General features: G+C 31.0%; 1 protein-coding gene across 2 annotated transcripts; it reads left to right on the plus strand.

Annotated features, from left to right (window-relative positions):
- The first annotated feature begins 1,178 nt into the window (after nt 1-1,178).
- LOC106462590 (39S ribosomal protein L15, mitochondrial-like) lies at nt 1,179-17,561 on the plus strand. 2 transcript variants are annotated; one of them, XM_022389885.1, is made up of 7 exons: nt 1,179-1,302; nt 3,905-4,059; nt 5,960-6,125; nt 6,942-7,101; nt 13,943-14,109; nt 14,943-15,119; nt 17,419-17,561. In XM_022389885.1, the coding sequence occupies exons 1-6, from the start codon at nt 1,198-1,200 to the stop codon at nt 15,075-15,077; spliced, it is 888 nt and encodes a 295-aa protein (XP_022245593.1). In that variant the 5' UTR covers nt 1,179-1,197; the 3' UTR covers nt 15,078-15,119; nt 17,419-17,561. The 2 variants fall into 2 exon arrangements, with proteins under 2 accessions (XP_022245593.1, XP_013777989.1); XM_013922535.2 differs by lacking the exon at nt 17,419-17,561 and having other exon boundaries at nt 14,943-15,183.
- Nucleotides 17,562-18,009: the final 448 nt, after the last annotated feature.

Here is an 18,009-nt window from a genome sequence, read left to right on the forward strand (position 1 = left end):
CTATTCCATAGGTTATGGGGGACCAAAGTCACTGATCGTTCCACCAGCAAAACAAGGAAAACATATACAAATTTATATACTTCTATAAAAATGTCTTCTATGGGAAAGCTTTTGATGATACAAAACGAAAAAAACAAAAAACAAACCTATTTTCGATCAGAGCAGGCTGCCTACTTAGATAAACCCGATAGAAAGCACAGATAATTACATACATCGTTCTTACTTATAAAGATTAGAATGCATTATTTCATAAGTTGGGTAATTTAGATGTTAACGATATTTTCTGCCATAAACTCAACAAGTAAATTAGGCAATCACAAGTTTTAGGCATTCCAGAGCCTATCCTTTTTATTAAAATTATACGTGAAACAAAACAAGAAACGCTCACCTAATTAAATTTAAAAAAATGAAACACTTAGAATGCGTTGAATGCTACTGTACTTCAGCGATCATTCCCATTAAATATATTCAAGAGAGATAAGCCCCAACTCATACTAATTTTTACAAGCCTCTGTATCACCACTTAAAATGAGTAAGACTATACCTGAGAAAGGCATAACACAGAAAAAGGACCATACAAGTACAAATCTATTGAACAATTATTGTCATCTAAGAAAGGTGATCAGTAAAAGTTTACGACCTTCCAACATAGCTTACAGAGATGTATTAAGTACATGCAGAACACTTGAACGAAAACTTAGGAAGAATTACCTTAATGTACATGAGTAAAGATGTATTTTATAGTACTTATGGCAGTATAGATATTGTATTAAAACCTTTATTACATAGGCTATCATAATGCATTTTAAAGGCAACAATGTCTAAACATAAGCATACCAAAATGTTTTTTTTTTAATAAAACACGAAAGACAATAAATACTATCGTAGTAATAAGTTATGTAGATATATTTGGAAAAGCCTTTTGTATAAGTGAAGAAATGTATGAAGAATACTAGATGTTACATTAGTTTATCTCTTTTTTTCAATCTGTAAAAACAAAAATTGACTTAATAAATTTATATTGTAGGTAAGCAATCTAATTCTATTTTTAAATAATTTTTGTTACTCCAAGCTTTAATAGATATGTAACTTTGATAGTAAACAATTCCCGATTCATGCCAGTTGTTCACAAGCTATCAGAAAATAAGTAAAACATCTAATATATCTTTCCTCCAGATGTCAGCATGCGTTAGTGTCATGGCGAAGTCTTCTACGGACAGGGCATTAGAACTTTTGCGATACCTTCCACGAGTGTCTTTGGGTAATCTCGGCCCAAATCCTAATAATAAAGCCCTAAGAAAAGTACGTACTTAACTGTTAAAATGTTAATTGATTTCTCCCAATATTTGATTTATGAATATTGTTAATCTTAATTTCTAAACAGTCAATAGTATTTAGTGTTACAAATACTATATTACAGATAGACTTGTTACTATTACTATTAGTAACAGTGGTAGTGTTACACAGTTACTGTGACTTAGCAACAAATGATTGTAACATAAATTGAGTTGTAACGTAAATTGGTTGACTTTTTGCTTCTTTAGTTTTTTTAAATTGAAAGTAAATTATTAAGATTCAGATGTTTTTTATCAAAAAGTAAATGTTATATTTCATAACTCAAAAAGTGACTTCACTGGTCTTAAAATTAATAAAGCTAATCTTTTACTAAGTATAACAAACTGATTAGATGTACTCAGTAATATATTAAAATCTTGACAAAACACAAGAAAAGTAAAGTTAGTACTTTGAAAACTAAAAGCAGTCTGTGATGAGGTATCTTTGAATTGTTATTAGTATTAAGTACTAGCATTAGTAAAGAAGCAGAAGTATTTAACTATAATATTAATTTTTTTTCCACCAAAGTCCCAATAATGTTTCACAAGATTTAGTTAGTCATAAATTCATATAGCATAAATAAACTAACAGTGCAAAATGCTTTCAGTAAGTGTAAAAATGAATTAAAAATATGTTTTCTAACTTATTTTAGATGTAACCAATATTATTAATGCAATTAACTATAGAAAATATTGAAGTATTATGTTACTTATAAAACTTTAAACACACAAAAATACTGCTGATGAGCTTTTAATATCTACACATCTTACCAATAGACAAAAATAAATATACTTTTATCTACTAGTAGTAATGCATAACCATGACTAAAAACAGAGTGGGAAATTTTGTAAAAGAAAAGACTGAAAAATCATAAAGAAGAACAACTAATGATTCTCTGGAGAATTGTACTGATGTCATGTCAGAATCATGGCAAATTATAACAACCATATGAACAATCTTTAAAATTGCTCTAGAAAATAGAAAGTAATCAATGAAAACCCATTTTTGAATCTTCCTGACTGTAATTTTGATTAGTTTGATACCAAAATAAATTGCTTCAACACATTACTGCTTAACTACAGAGTTGGGAAGATAAAGAGGAAGATATGCTTACACATAATATAGTAAAATAAAAAAATCTGTTAATTGTAAAATATAACTTTTATATTAGGTAGAGTGATGCAATAGAAGGAAGTTTCAGTAATTACAGAGAGTAATATATATCAACATATATCGTAGATTATCTCTGCACTTATTATATCATGTTGATATCTTCTCTTTAGTGCATTATAATGATATATAAATCATCACTAATCTATGATGACTGTCTTGCTCTAGAATTTACAGAAATGTTTATAAATGAGTCTCAGAACTCTTCTTCAACAAATGTATTTAATTTCTCTAATTTGTAAGACAATTACAAGGAATGTCTAAAACACAGGACAACACTTCTTAAAATTAACCAGTAGTATTGTTACAGCATATAGTGTAGTTACATGAAATAACTTACGAACATTAAAATATCATTGTCCATAGAAAAATCCTAAACCCACTTTTCATGTTTCAGGAAATCATTGATTCTCCTCTTAAACTCCTGTTAAGCACTTGTTTCTACTATTTCCAGTGACAACTTATTTTGGAATTTGTTACCAATCACAAAAATACGTACTACCAGTACAACAATGTAACTAGTATTTTTCTCAGAAAATATAATTCTTTTAATCTCTATAGCTGTTTTAAAAATTGTATAATTCTCATTTTCCTTCCTTAGTTACATGTGTGTAAAGTTGTAAACAAATCCAGTCATTAGTTAAACCAGGTCATTTTACATTATATCACCTTCACTTCATTTATAACTTTTTTAACCCCTTCTATGTCAAGTTTTTTTTATAAACTCAAAAAAGGCTGGTTTTTTATTTTGCTTTTTGACAGCCTTTTGTACTAAATGATAACATGCAAAGAATTAAGAATACAATGAGAAATGGTTTGTCCGAATTAACTTGGGCAAATCACAGAAGAGGTTAAATATTGGTATGTGTGGCAAAAAAAAAAGGAGTGGAATAACTTTTGTATTGCATTATAAACTTTAGTCTTAAAGATAGAAAGTAGGTCAAGTGTTAAAAACCAGTGTCAGTAATAAAGACAAAGAAATTACACAAATGGGTAAAAAAGTCAAACAAAAATATACATAGATGTAGAAACTATAAGAAAGGATAAACAGAACAGTAAGGTTTAATATCAAGTGTTGAACAATAAGGGGAAGCAAATAATGAGAAGCCATGGATTAGAAAACTGTGTTAATAGCAGCTTAATTATAAACTCAGTTGGTTTACATGGTTTCAATAATTGACTTAGGCTTGACTTGGCTGTTATTGATACTTTTTTTTTCAAGATACTTTTTTACTGTTTTGTGTCTTTTTTTTTCACCCTTGTCTTTATTACCTAGATTCCTTCAGCACTCTGGTAAATGTTTATATATTTTTGTTTATTGAACTACAAAATACTTCTAATGCATAAAAGTATCATAAGTTTTCAAAGGTAACATTTGTTTAAAACACTTTTTCTTAAGAAAAAACCTAAAAGGGGGCAATATGGAGGAAAAACTCATGGACATGGTACTAAAGGATCTGGTCAAAGACAAGGCTACATGAGAATTGGCATGGAATCTGGAGCTACACCATTTTATTTGAGAATTCCTTGTGAGCCATATCACAAAGGCCATCAGTAAGTTTGTTAAGCTTATCATATATTATTGTCACGATATAACTATATCTAGCATGTACGTGGAAATAAATAGCTTGCTCTGTTTGTGTAAAGAGTTTGTGTATTTTGTATTCCAAAGAAAGAAAAGTGCCAACTCAGCCATCCCTAAGTCACATAATACAGCTGTTAGACCCAATGAATTCCTTCATTAAGAACAGAATGGTGCTGGAAACAAACATTATTTTGAGTGTTTTGGATTATACTTAGAATATTTATTTTCACCATTGTCCTGTTGTTTTTTATTACTGACTTCCTTAGTATTTCATTCTGTTCATACTGTTAATTCTAGTTGCCAGGACTAGCTATAGTAATTAACCTAAATGTTGACAGCAACATTATATTGTAGTTTAACTGTCATAATTTAAAGAAATATTACTGTTACACACTTTTAGGCTGGAGTTTAAATAGAAAATTGATTCTAACTGAACAACACTTTGAGACATTAGATATGATCACTTTACACTTGCCTTATGTTGGTCCATGTTAGAAACTAGCACATACATTAAGATGTAATGACACTGTAGTGTGTGTGTCAAAGGGTCAAAGCTGTGGTTTCTTGTAGCTCTATATAATTTTACACATACAGATCAATGCTGATTGGGCCAGATAAGTTTATGTGCCTAGAGTTGCAAAAAATCAGTAAATATTCTCAGTAAAGCTGTACCTAGTTTACATAATTATAAAATTAAATTACTTGTTTAATGAGAAATAGGTTTTAAGTACTTCGAGGGAGAGTATATAATTTCCTTCCCAATTGTCTAGCAATAAATCTTCTTTTTTTGTTATTGTTAAAAGGTGTACCTCCTAATTTTGACCATTTTTTCTCTTTACTTGACTATAATATATTGCTTTATCATACTATTTGCCAAAATTTTCAAAAATCTTAGATGGCAAGAAACTCGCTAGGCTTAAGGATACTTAAGTTCATTAAATATTTCAGTACCAGGTATAGTTTATAAATCACAGTGTTTCAATGAGACAATTGAATGACATTTTGGTACAACTAATGGATGATTTGAAGGCTTTTTAAGTGCATCATTAATATAAGAAACATAAGTCATATTGCTTAAGGATGTCAGATTTTATTCTAAACTTTATTACTTTGAAATGACTATTTTTTTTCAAGGTTACACAGAAAATCTTGATGAAAGAGCTAAGAGAATGTGGCACTACATCAGCTAATATAAAGTAAATTTAATTTATACCAGTGGGTAGAGGTAATTTACAATTACTAGTTAAAAAGGTAAACAAAAAATGGTATTGTTGGTGATCTATCTCAGCATTTAAAACTTAAGGCTTTTTTCAAGATGTTTCTTCTCACAAACTAATCCAGATTGGCTGCAATTTTTGGTGCATATGTTTTAATTATTTTTACAATAGATGGCACTGTAATCTGGATTTAGAAGCAGTTGATATATGGCAATGATAACAGTATCAGTATTATAATAATTCATCATCCAAGGGAAAAAAAAAATTACTTTGCTTGCAAGAGAAGTAGGTAAAGTATACTATATTGTGAAGATTCTGTATCTACATTTTACTGATATTATTTTACTTTTGACTTCAGTCTGCAGGTTTTTGTATTCCATCACCTTGCATGCTTGCCATTTTAGCTGAGGGAGATGGGGGTTATAATGTGATGGTTAATGAACATAACTATATCATTGTGGTTTGCATGGGTTTCATTAGTAAAAAGTGAAAATTATTAATATTTTATATCTTTCTGATTTCCCTAGAGATTCTCTGCAGCTCCCTTGGAAAACACTGTTTTTTAAATTTTGAATTAATAATAAATTAGGTTAAGCAATGGCAGATTTCTGAAGATATTGCACTGATCTATAGATTAATTTTGTTTTTGCAGCTTGAGACGTCAGTATCCACCCTTGTCACTCAAGCAACTGCAGCTTATGATCGATACAGGCCGATTAGATCCCTTGCAACCAATTGATCTTACTGCTGTTTGTAACACCTCTTTGTATTTCCTTGATCCTAGTGAACGACATTTTGGAATTCAGTTAACTGATGAAGTAAGCCCATATTGAAAATTTCTATAAATAAATTAGTTAATTCACTCTTTTTTTTTACCCTAATTTATCATTAACGTTTTTTATAATTAACATTTTTCTAGTCTGACATCATGTAAAAACTATTAATTTTCTTAATAAAAGTCATAATTTTCTTCCGTGTTTGAGTCAAAAAAAACATTACATGTTTTGTGAGTACTGAATAATAATCAAATCTTTATAACTAAAGTGTGATTTCAATTTTAGCAAATTTTTACTAGATTTATATTACATTCCACAGCACCAAGAACCAGGTAGTTTTGTTTTTATGTTTCAAAGTTCTGAGGATGCAATGCTAATTTTACCTGTTTGTATTTGTTTGTACAAATGTTACATAGCAGATCATCATCCCCTCTCATCCAGTAGACTGTTGAACAACTGTACTTGTGTACTTACATTTTAAGGATAAAATATCAATAAAAATACTTGCTATTCCTTACTACTGTTTTTTGCAAGTCGTAGCTTTCTGGCTCTTGAAATATAAAGTGTTGGCCACACATCTGTGATATATTGTAGAAAACATTGATCACTCTTGGTAAATAAGATGAATAAGTTTAGTTGTAAAGTAGCTTTCAGTTTTCTACGAAATGTTATTTTTTGGGGTAGGTCATATTTTTGAGACAACTTTTCCTTTACTGTATCCAATTTTAAAATTTTTCCATTTAGTTTAAGGTTTTCTACAAAATGATAAGTTTTCTGATCATTATATATATTTTCTTTAGAAATATTTATGAGGGTTTTTACATGTGTACTGACTGTTAATTACTCAATTCTTAACAGGGTCTTGATTCATTTAAAGCTCAAGTAAATATAGAGGTTCAGCATGCTCCTGAACCAGTTATTGCTGCAATAGAAAGGAATGGAGGCTTGATCACCACTGCATACTATGATGTGGCTAGTTTATATGCAGCCATGGATCCACTTAGATTTTTTAAAAAAGGTAATAAGTGGATTTTAAAGAAACTGTTCTTTACCTACTACAGGTAGTTAAAAGTGCTGATGAACTTTTGTTATATTAGAGATTATTATAGTGATTTTTTATTTATGTTTCATTTTTATCTACCCAAAAGATAAAATGTTTTTCGGTAAGTCATATGCTCCCCTCTTAAACTCTTTTAAAGTGTCAACAACTCAATTTCCATAAGCCAGTCACTTTGCTAAAAAAAAGTTAAACTCTTCTTAACTGGAGCCTAACTTGTCCTTTTCCAAATCCTTAACTTCTGTCCTCTCATCTTGATGTCTTCAGTCTCCTTTATCCTATCGATCCCCTAGATCATTTAGAGTTTCAAAAAGATCACCTCTATCCTTTCTTTTCTCTTAACCCTTCCATTGTTAATATAATTCTAGAAGCTGTCTTCTGTATTCTTCCCAGTAGGTCAATGTCCTTTTTTAGATGAAGAAACTAAAACTGTACACAATATTTCAAATAAGGCTTAACTAGAGATAAATACCTCTTTGACTTCTGATCAGTGTGTGTCTATAAGTACTTCCTAAAATTCTTTTAGCTTTACTGTTAGCACCAGAGCATTGACTCAAAGGCTTGAGTGACTTATTCACCACTATGTGAAGATCTTTTTCTTCGACACTGGATTCCCATCTATATTAAATGTGTGATCCAAAATATGACAACTAAGATGCATTATCTTGCATTTAACATGATTAAAGGTAATTTGCCAAATATCTGTCCAAATGACCAATCGATCCAAGTCAATTCTGTAATACCTCAATATCCTCAATACAGCTAGAAATACCCAAGAGTTTAATATCATCAACAAACTTTACTATTTTACTAACTATATATATATATATATATATATCCTTATTAGTATCATTAGTTTAATAAGAAAAAACAAATTCCCAAGCACTGAAGCCTCAGAAACTCCACAAGTAACAAGTTTGACTGAATTCTATTAATAACAACCTAACTGGCCTATAATTTCTGAAATAACTCTTATTATCTTGTTTAAATTAGGGAGCAACATAAGCAAATCTCCAATTCTTAGGCACCTGCCTATCAAAAATGAAATAAAGAGAGGTTCTTATATCTCATCTTTTATCTCCTTTAAAACTCTTGTCTGGGCCTCCACAACACAAACGTTCTTCTTCAGTCTCACTACAGTTTGATTGCAGTTCTTAAAGGTACAGTAACTTCTGAAGGCTTACACATTTTTGTAGCCTAAAATTTAAGGCACACATAGCCAGTCATTTTTGCTCTCTGGGCAAGTTTCAAGAACTCCCCCTTTTTTTCGTGGCTTGTGCATGTCAGTCTGCGGAGGTTTCATGTAGTGTACTGGACTTTAGGTCTGCCTAAGTACCATACCATACTAAATAGAGCAAGTTATCTTTCTTAATTTGGATGATAAGTTTAAATGGTAAGTTTTTCTTTTTGCCCTCCAGTCCATATATTTTTGCATAAATTATTGAATAAAAGGCTTAGCGCTCAGACTGCACCCCTCTTCCGGCTGTGCCCTGGGCAACTGCCTCTCCCACCCTGTCCTAGCTACAGCTCTGGGCACACACATTATTTACTTTTAAGCTTACAAAGTGAACTAGGAACAATTTGATTGTTTAAAGAGTTTGAGGAGGGTATTTAGGTAAGAAACGACATTTATTTTGAGGAGGGTATTTAGGTAAGAAACGACATTTATTTTGAGGAGGGTATTTAGGTAAGAAACGACATTTATTTTGAGGAGGGTATTTAGGTAAGAAACGACATTTATTTTGAGGAGGGTATTTAGGTAAGAAACAACATTTATTTTGAGGAGGGTATTTAGGTAAGAAACAACATTTATTTTGAGGAGGGTATTTAGGTAAGAAACAACATTTATTTCCTCCTTTAAACATCTTTGATGAAAACAGATGCATTAAAATTAACATTTTTCCTAATGACTATCATGTATATGAAACTCCACTATGATTGTGATAAAAGAAATATCATATTAATTTGACTGTTTCCACTATGGATATGATAAAAGTATACCACATTAATACAACAATTACAGCTATGAATGTGATAAAAATGTACCACATTAATACAACAATTACCACTATGAATGTGATAAAATGTACCACATTAATACAACAATTACCACTATGAATGTGATAAAAATGTACCACATTAATACAATAATTACCACTATGAATGTGATAAAAATGTACCACATTAATACAACAATTACCACTATGAATGTGATAAAAATGTACCACATTAATACAATAATTTCCACTATGAATGTGATAAAAATGTACCACATTAATACAATAATTAACACTATGAATGTGATAAAAAATGTACCACATTAATACAATAATTAACACTATGAATGTGATAAAAATGTACCACATTAATACAATAATTAACACTATGAATGTGATAAAAAGGTACCACATTAATACAATAATTAACACTATGAATGTGATAAAAATGTACCACATTAATACAACAATTAACACTATGAATGTAGATAAAAGGTACCACATTAATACAATAATTAACACTATGAATGTGAATAAAAGGTACCACATTAATACAACAATTACCACTATGAATATGATAAAAACGTATTACATAAATACAACCTGTAATCATTAAGAGTTGGACTTTCACACTTTTTCATACTTTTATGTCATGATTTAGTATTAATGCTTCATTCCACCAAGTGTTTATTGACAGTTAACAGATTCACTTTGGTATGTGATAGCATGTGCTTTCTCTCATGTCTGTTAGTGACAATTAAAATGGCATGTTGAAGACAGACAACTGATGATGGTAAGGTGCACGTGTAGATGATTCATTTAAGAACACAAATTAATCTTTCAAGAAGCTGTGGGGGCAATCTGCAATATTTTTCAGTAAGAATAATAAACATACAACAATACTGCTATTGTGATTATAATCAGTTATATTTGTTATAACACAATAGCATTAGATTTATGGTATTTTTTATTTGGATCCTTCATCAGCAATGGATGTAGTGGACATAGTGTGGTTGAAATACTATTTTTCTTGGGGGGGGGGACACTTTAGGGAACAAATGTGGTGTTTGAAAATCAAATAAGCTTAATAAGTTAATTATAATTATTTATAATCAGTACTCTTGCTGTGGAGGATAACTTTTAATACCCAGAACTTATAGTTGATTAGCAATTAGCTCTGAATGTTAAGGTAGACAACACAGAAATTGTAGAAAAAAGGTAATATGATAGCTGTTTTATACCTTTGTCATCTAAATATTATGAGAGTGACTTTGGCAGATAGAATGTTGTGATTGTAATTAAAATCTAATTTCCATTATCATTTAAACTTAAAAAACAAAAATATTTGATATAATCTTATTGCTATCTAACATTCGTGATGCCATCTGTGTTTGTTTTCTAATTTTTCTCATTACCTTCAGAATCATTCATGTCGGAATTCAACATTTCTTGCTAAAATGTTAGTTATATAATTCTTAATTTGTATAATGTCTACATTTTCCTAAAACCAAATCTAGAAAAGAAGCTCTTAAGTCATAAGAAAGCTGAATTCAAACTGATTCAGTAGTAAAGATATGTCAAACGGCAAGTTAGTTATTACCTATCTACCTTTACCACATGTCAAACATCATTTTATAGGATAGACATCTTCCACTAGCAACTAGTTGTAGTACAGACTGACAACTATGTGTGTAATAGTTCTTGCAAATTTAAGATCAAAATTAGTAAAATCAGCCAATTTTTAATTAGCAGATTCGAGATTAGTTTCAAATTGTTTGTAAATTCACAAACATGAGTAAATACTAGTAACATTTGCATATGAGATTAGCATAGCCATATCATAGGATTTTTATGTATAATGCAAGTTGCAAGAAAATAGTATGTTACCTAAGGAACTCACTCGTTACATATTTCAAAAATCAAGTCGGGGTTTGCAACAGTACAAGATTGCCGGTACTGGTACTGACTGGGTACTGCTGGTATAGGTACTCGAGCATCCCTGATCATGTGACTCGAGGAGTTAGAAACTCAACTATTCTTCCCAGTGTGTTCTCGTGGGAAAGAAATTTTCACATCAAACCAAAGTGTCAATTATCTGTAAGCCCATGTAGTAAGATGACTATAGCAAAGAATCAGTTAAAATCTAGGTTTTCTATTGGTTATAAACTTAATGGGAGTCAGCCTCAGGAAAATCTATTAGCAAATTGTAAATTGGTTTGTAAAGTGGTTTCTGAATATTCAGTGATTGCTCTTTAGTCCCATAAGATTGAAGAATATAAAAATATAACTTCAGAAAATTGATGACAAAATTATAGAGAATATTTTACATTACATTTCATAGTTTTCTGGGGGGGGGGGAAACTCAGAAGAGGAGATGACTCAAGAACAAATATCCAAATCCTCACACCAGGGAAATTTGAGGTGGTTTTTAAATATTTGCTCATACAATTAAGAACTTAAAACTTATATAATATTAAAATTTGATTTATTATCTTTGGTTTGATGTCAAATTTGTTCGTATACCATGGTAAATTAAATTTTGAATGTAACTCACTAAAACATTGTGACATGCGCAGTTTGACCTGCCCAGATACTATAGATTAATCATGCACGTACTTACCTAATGTGCAATCAGTCACATAGGTACATTCATGTTCTCTTCCAGAGCGTGGGAGTCGCCCATTTCTCATATTTTATGCTATTGTCAATTTTCACTGTGAGATTCACTTATTGACTTAAGTATGAACTCAAAACTACCATATCAAACATTTATAATTTTGTGAAAAGCGAAGCTGAAATACCAGAGGAGGCATTCGGTCAAAACTCTGAAGATGGGACATGTGATAACAGATATTATTTTCAACATATTATATACTATAAACCAGTACTGGTACCGCTGTTACTAATGGCTTGGTACCAACTGCAAGCACTGAATCAAGCTAAAGTCTACATTCAAATTTTCTGTTATTTAACATTTGCAAGTGATGTATTTCTTCATTTATCATGCTGCCTAGTGAATCAGCTGAAATCTGGGGTTTGATTCCCTATGGGGGACAGAGAACAGAAGATAGCCTATTTTTTTCTAGAAAAAAAAAAGATAACATCAGTTGTATTTTCTCAACTTATGTACAATTAGTTTATTTACAATCAAACTCAATGCTACCAACAGTGTCGTATTTGCTTTAGTGCTGATCATAAAAAATATGACATGCACACCTTCATTGAGTATGTAGTTGTATAGATGTTAATCTTTTAATACAAAGGAGTAAAAGAAAGTAAATTTTTGTGGATTTGACCACGATCCAAATCTTAATTCAAACCACCAGTCCACATACTATAAGATGTAGGTGTGAAGAGTAGAGTCAAATGTGAAAGATTTGTGTTTAGTCATTTTCTTGGTAATTTCTTTCAGAGAGTATTTTTTAGGGCCCCACAGGGGCTCAGCTGTAAGTCTAAGGGTTTATAATGTTAAAATTTGGGTTTTGATATTCACAGTGATACAGCACATGGTGTTGATTTGTGCTTAATAACAAAAAACAAAACTATTTTTAGTATAGTTTCACTCACATCTTTGTATAGCTTATATCCATTAATGAGCTTCACTTTATCTTCTCACCATTAAATACTATGATAGCAATAACACTAGTGCTCTCTTACTTGTACGGTTTAGGAGTTGTGGTTAAATTTCAGACTCAGAAGTCAACAGTTTATAATGAGTTACAGGCAATGATATGATAGTGATTCAGTAAATTGTCTTCTCTGAGTTTGAGTGCATGAAGAAGATTGGCTGCTGTCACTTTTAAACAGAGATGTCTTGATAGCAATGAATAAGGGGACAGAAAATTCATTATTTGCTAAAATATACTTAGTAATGTAATAAACTTTGTATGAAGATGTCACCAAGGGTTAAGAACCACTGGATCCATGAAAGCCACAACACCTTCTCTGTATTTACACACCCTAGGCCTCATGGTACAAATACCTATCATCTTTGCCTCTTATATTTAGGTTAGTCTATCAGTAGAAATAATATAAATCCTAATTTTGTTGTAACTGAATTTCTTAAATGCATTAACTTTAGGAGCTTTGGTTATTTTATATTGAACTTCAACAAAAACCAATTCAAAATAAATGTAGGACAGTAGAAATCTGTCTACATACTTATCTAGTTACAGCTCTTGTGCAAATTCATGTCTTGTAGCTACTTTCAGTTTCTACTCTGAACTCAATCCTCTATACACTGACGTATTTCAACTTGATTAGTTTCAGAATGTTTAAGATTTAGAGAAACATGATACTGCCTACTGATGAGATTATTTTTAACTGTGAGTCTACCTACACGTGTTTCATTAATTTTAACTTCAAGTATGAAACATGCTACTCCTAATATGATGAAGTAATAATATAATGCTATGATATAATTTAACATTTGTGCGATGCATTAAGTTTTTCCGAATGCTAAAGATTATAATTTGGAATTGGTTCGATTTCTAACAAATATTGGGATTTCTATATTTTTTATTGTTTTGTACATTTTTATTGTTTAATACATTCTGACAGTCTAAACTACTAAAATTAACAATGTATTTTTTCAGAATTAATACAAAAAATGTTTAAATGTTCTTTTCCAATAGTATCAATATTTGATCCATACCAACTAAAATAATTATGTAGGTAGGAGGAGGTGTAATTGAAAAATAAAGAAATTATAATTCAGAGTGATTTAGTTTTTTAAAATTGAATTCAAAATTAAGTGTGAGGTTGTATTACCCATATTCTATCACAGCTTTTTACACACTCTACAGGAGTTCCAATACCCAAAAGACATCTACCTCCAGAAGATGCAGTGGAGTATTACACAAACCCTGCAAACAGAGGTTACTTGGCTGATCCTAGCAAAGTTGCTGAGGAAAGATTTTCCTTGGCTCAAAAGTATGGCTATCAATTACCCAATATTGCTGAAGATCCAAAGGTTTGTAAACAATAAAATACAAAAACATGACTATAGAAGAAGAAAAAAAAAACTCGGTTTTTTATGGAATGTTTTTATGAAATAGTTCCCAAGTTTTGAATTACCCAACTTACAGATTGTACTTCTTGACAGGCCTATATCAAAATTAGTGTTTCTAGCCTTTCTTATCTGTACTTACGCTTATTAGTTTTTACATTACTTGAAATATGTGTTTGTACTATACAGTATTTTCTCTGTAATATTTTACTTTGTCAGTCAGGTCACAACTCAAACGTTTCTAGCTTGTCTTAGATATTCCAAGTTTCAGTGGAATGAATTGAGGAAAGTGAGAAGGAAAGCTGTTTCTCAGACCGTGAATCAAAGGGTCTGAGGAAAGTGAGAAGGAAAGCTGTTTCTCAGACCGTAAATCAAAGGGTCTGTGATTCAAGATGTAATGCAACAAAAGATGTCTCACGCTTTCAGTTGTAGATGTGTTATAAAAGATACAGTCAATCCTGTTATTCAGTCTAAAGAGCTGGACAAAAGCCTTGTGGTGGTGGGTGCTGTTGACTGTCTTCCCTCTAGTAAGTAGTTCAAAATTAAGGACAGCTATACTTGGGAGCTGGAAACCTCTGACCTGACTGCATAGCCCATGTGTGTATAAGGAAGTGAAAACATAAAAAAATCCAATAATTACAAATGTACATTAAATCTATTCTTTCATTTGTGCAAATAACTACTTCGATTTTGTTGTTTCTATAGCTACATGACTTTTTTTATATACATTTTTGAATTACTTTTTAACATGTTTGTTCGTAGAAGAGACATATGATCATAATTAGTTTGTTTTCCAGTGGGAACTTCTTACCCTGAGGAAAGATCCACGTCAAATTTTCTACGGACTCGAGCCTGGCTGGGTCGTCAACATTCGTAAAAAGAAAATTCTTAAACCCAAAGATGAACAGCTTCAAGAATATTATAGATCATGAAAAATTTCAACAGGGCCATAGAAAACAATTTAGATTAGTCTGGTAAAAAAAAACGTTTTGAATATTTAGCAGTTTAGTGTAAAGAAATAAAGTTTTGTAAAATTGATTTCTTATGAAAATTTATCTTATATTTCAGATACAAGTTACACTACTGCATATGTCTAGCATTTGTGTTATACAAGACAAACATTGTTCAAAAGTTGTCTCTTTATTCTTTTTTAAAATTTCGCATGAAACCATTTTAAGTCACTTTACTTAATGTCAGTAGAAGAAAAGAAGGCCTCTTCCCCCCCAGTGGCACAGCGGTATGTCCGCAGACTTACAACAGTGTTTTGATACCCGTGGTGAGCAGAGCACAGATAGCCCATTATTTAGCTTTGTGCATAACTACTAACAAACAAAGAAAAAAAGAAATATTTTTTGTTTGATACTTGAAGGTTATTTCTTTTTTTTTTGCAGATATACATAATATAATAGTTTACAGACATGTAACTAAGAACTTACCAGTTTGTTCTATTACATTGAAAAATGTCATGTGCATTTTGTTTTTTTATCTTTTATTAAAATTGAGTTCATTTTATAAGTTACAATGGTCCTTGTAAGAGGGAAATGTTTCTTTCCTAATTTTTATTACCCCAGAAGTGAAAAACTTATATTTGTGATCACAGCTTTTGACTATTATTACATGTAAGTAAATTGGACTGAAAACTGAATTAGTTTACATAATTAATGATCCTGAAGTTTAAGTTTGTACATTTTGAGCCAGTTTCTCAGTTCATGAATAAGAAACAACTTGGGATTCTGATAAACAAACGTGCATCAGACAGTATCTTCTGTGACTTCCAGAAAGTAATGCGTAATAGAAAGAAAAAAATTGTATGTTTTTATGATTGAAATTATTTTGATTTGTGAGTCTACTTGAAATGATTCTGAAATCAAGGCAAGGGGGAAGACACTTAGTTTTTTAAATGCCGTTATTCTTAACAGTAGTTATGATATCAGTATTTAAAAGATAAATATTGGGGGGGGCATGCTGAATATTAGAAAATAATCTGAAAAACAACTGGCAAAGATCACTAATCACCAAAAATACTTAACCAAAAATGTGTTTATCTTTTTAACTGTATTTTTTGTATTGTATTCATTATTAGTCAAGCAGCTACAAGCAACTGTGACTTAGTAGTGGCTTTCTGTGCTTTAGTAGTGAGGCTACAAATTATGTGTAAAGGCTCATCTCAATCATTAATTTGTAGTTGGTGTATTTTGTATCTCTTCATGCTTATGTGACAGAGAGCTTACATTAATCTATTTATTTAATTTTACAAACTTTCCATATTTTGAAGCTATAACTGATTTTATAGTCTTCCTTATGTGCCTTATCATGCTTTTGCAAGGCACATAAAGTCAATGCTTTTACCCCTGGTTCCTTTGGCACAAGCAGATAAGACTGGTGACATTACCCTTGATGGAATTACAACTTTTTACGGGTTAATTCTCCCTCGGCTAGCCAATGATATCCACTGCACAGCTGGATAGACTGAAGTAAGATGTGTAAAGGACACAACATGTCTTGAGTAAACCTCCAATCTACATTCTTTTAACTACAAATCCAAAGCACCAAACACTAGGCCATGCTACCGGCAATTTGTGATATGTTGGGCATTTATCTCCCATAATTTCTTGGCTGTTTTATGTTTAAGTGTTTGAGAGGAATTTGGCAAGCCTCTTGAAATTTTATTTGTGGACGTGCTCCATCCAAAGTTCCTTGAAAACACTGAGAGACCAGATTCCTATACCTTCTTTAGCTGAAGGTGGCCAGTGGAACAGATATGGTAATCAAAATGGCAGAAATTATAATTGTGATTGGGTTTAAGCTAACACAAAGAATGCAAATATAGAAGTGGAAGAAGAAGTGCATGATTCACACAGAAACCCTGAAAACGTTTAATTTCGAAATATTTCACATACATGCTGTTTCTTACTAGTTTTGAAATTAGTTTTTTGGAATACAAAAGGGAAATGTAGGTTAATTTTTTTTTAATGTTATGGAACACTTTAAAGCTGTGAGCAAAAACATATTTTTTTGGAGTGAGCATGGTGACAATTTCTATAATTTTTGTTTTTGTCATTTTTAGCATTATGTGCAATTTACATATACAGAGACATTTCAAAAGTAAATAGACACTATGATTTCTTCTCAATAGTAATTTATCTCACATTATCAACTTGACAAAAATGTTTACAAATGTGCATCAGTACTTAGTAAATTTGCCACTAGCATTTTTCAGTGCTTTGACTGTTCTGGCATGGAATCAATGAGTTCTGCAATTTTCTTCAGTAGGATCTTGATCCAGGCTGCACACAAAACATCAAGTAGCTCTCATCGGGACACTGGTTTTCTTGAACTTTTTCTCACTGCTCGAGCAAGTATGGCCCAGACATACTCGATGGGGTTCATATCAGGTGACTGACTTGGCCATCGGAGCCATTGGAAGCCTTTCTTAATTAAATGACTATTGAATAAACATCATGGTGTCTATTTACTTTTTAGATGTCTCTGTACATACATGCATGTGTATGTATACAGGTACTACATGTGTCTCTGTACAACTCTATATTTCAATATCAATGGATGCTAACTTAATTTTTGCAATCTATAACAACTAATATTTATTTTATTAAAGTAGATTAGTCACATAAATACAGTAATTCTAAATTTAACTGTCAATCATATAGAACTGAAAGAAAACATTTTAGTAATACTTATTTATTAAATGCCTAAAATAATTCCTTTATTAGGCTTCTATATTATTTAAACGATCTTTAATTTTATAATTTGAAATTAATCTTCTAGTGGACAGAAATTTTAAATGGAAAATGGCAGCTATAGTACAATGATATAAAGTTGTATGATCAAGACAGATCAACAAAA

Source organism: Limulus polyphemus, unplaced genomic scaffold (assembly GCF_000517525.1).
Source record: "Limulus polyphemus unplaced genomic scaffold, Limulus_polyphemus-2.1.2 Scaffold1203, whole genome shotgun sequence".
Classification (NCBI taxonomy): Eukaryota; Metazoa; Arthropoda; class Merostomata; order Xiphosura; family Limulidae; genus Limulus; species Limulus polyphemus.

Coding starts and splice junctions, on each gene's coding strand:
- LOC106462590 (XM_022389885.1), top strand. CDS start 1,198: ATGGCGAAGTCTTCTACGGACAGGGCATTAGAACTTTTGCGATACCTT. Junction 1,303..3,904: donor ATAATAAAGCCCTAAGAAAA/GTACGTACTTAA, acceptor CTTTTTCTTAAG/AAAAAACCTAAAAGGGGGCA. Junction 7,102..13,942: donor ACTTAGATTTTTTAAAAAAG/GTAATAAGTGGA, acceptor CACACTCTACAG/GAGTTCCAATACCCAAAAGA.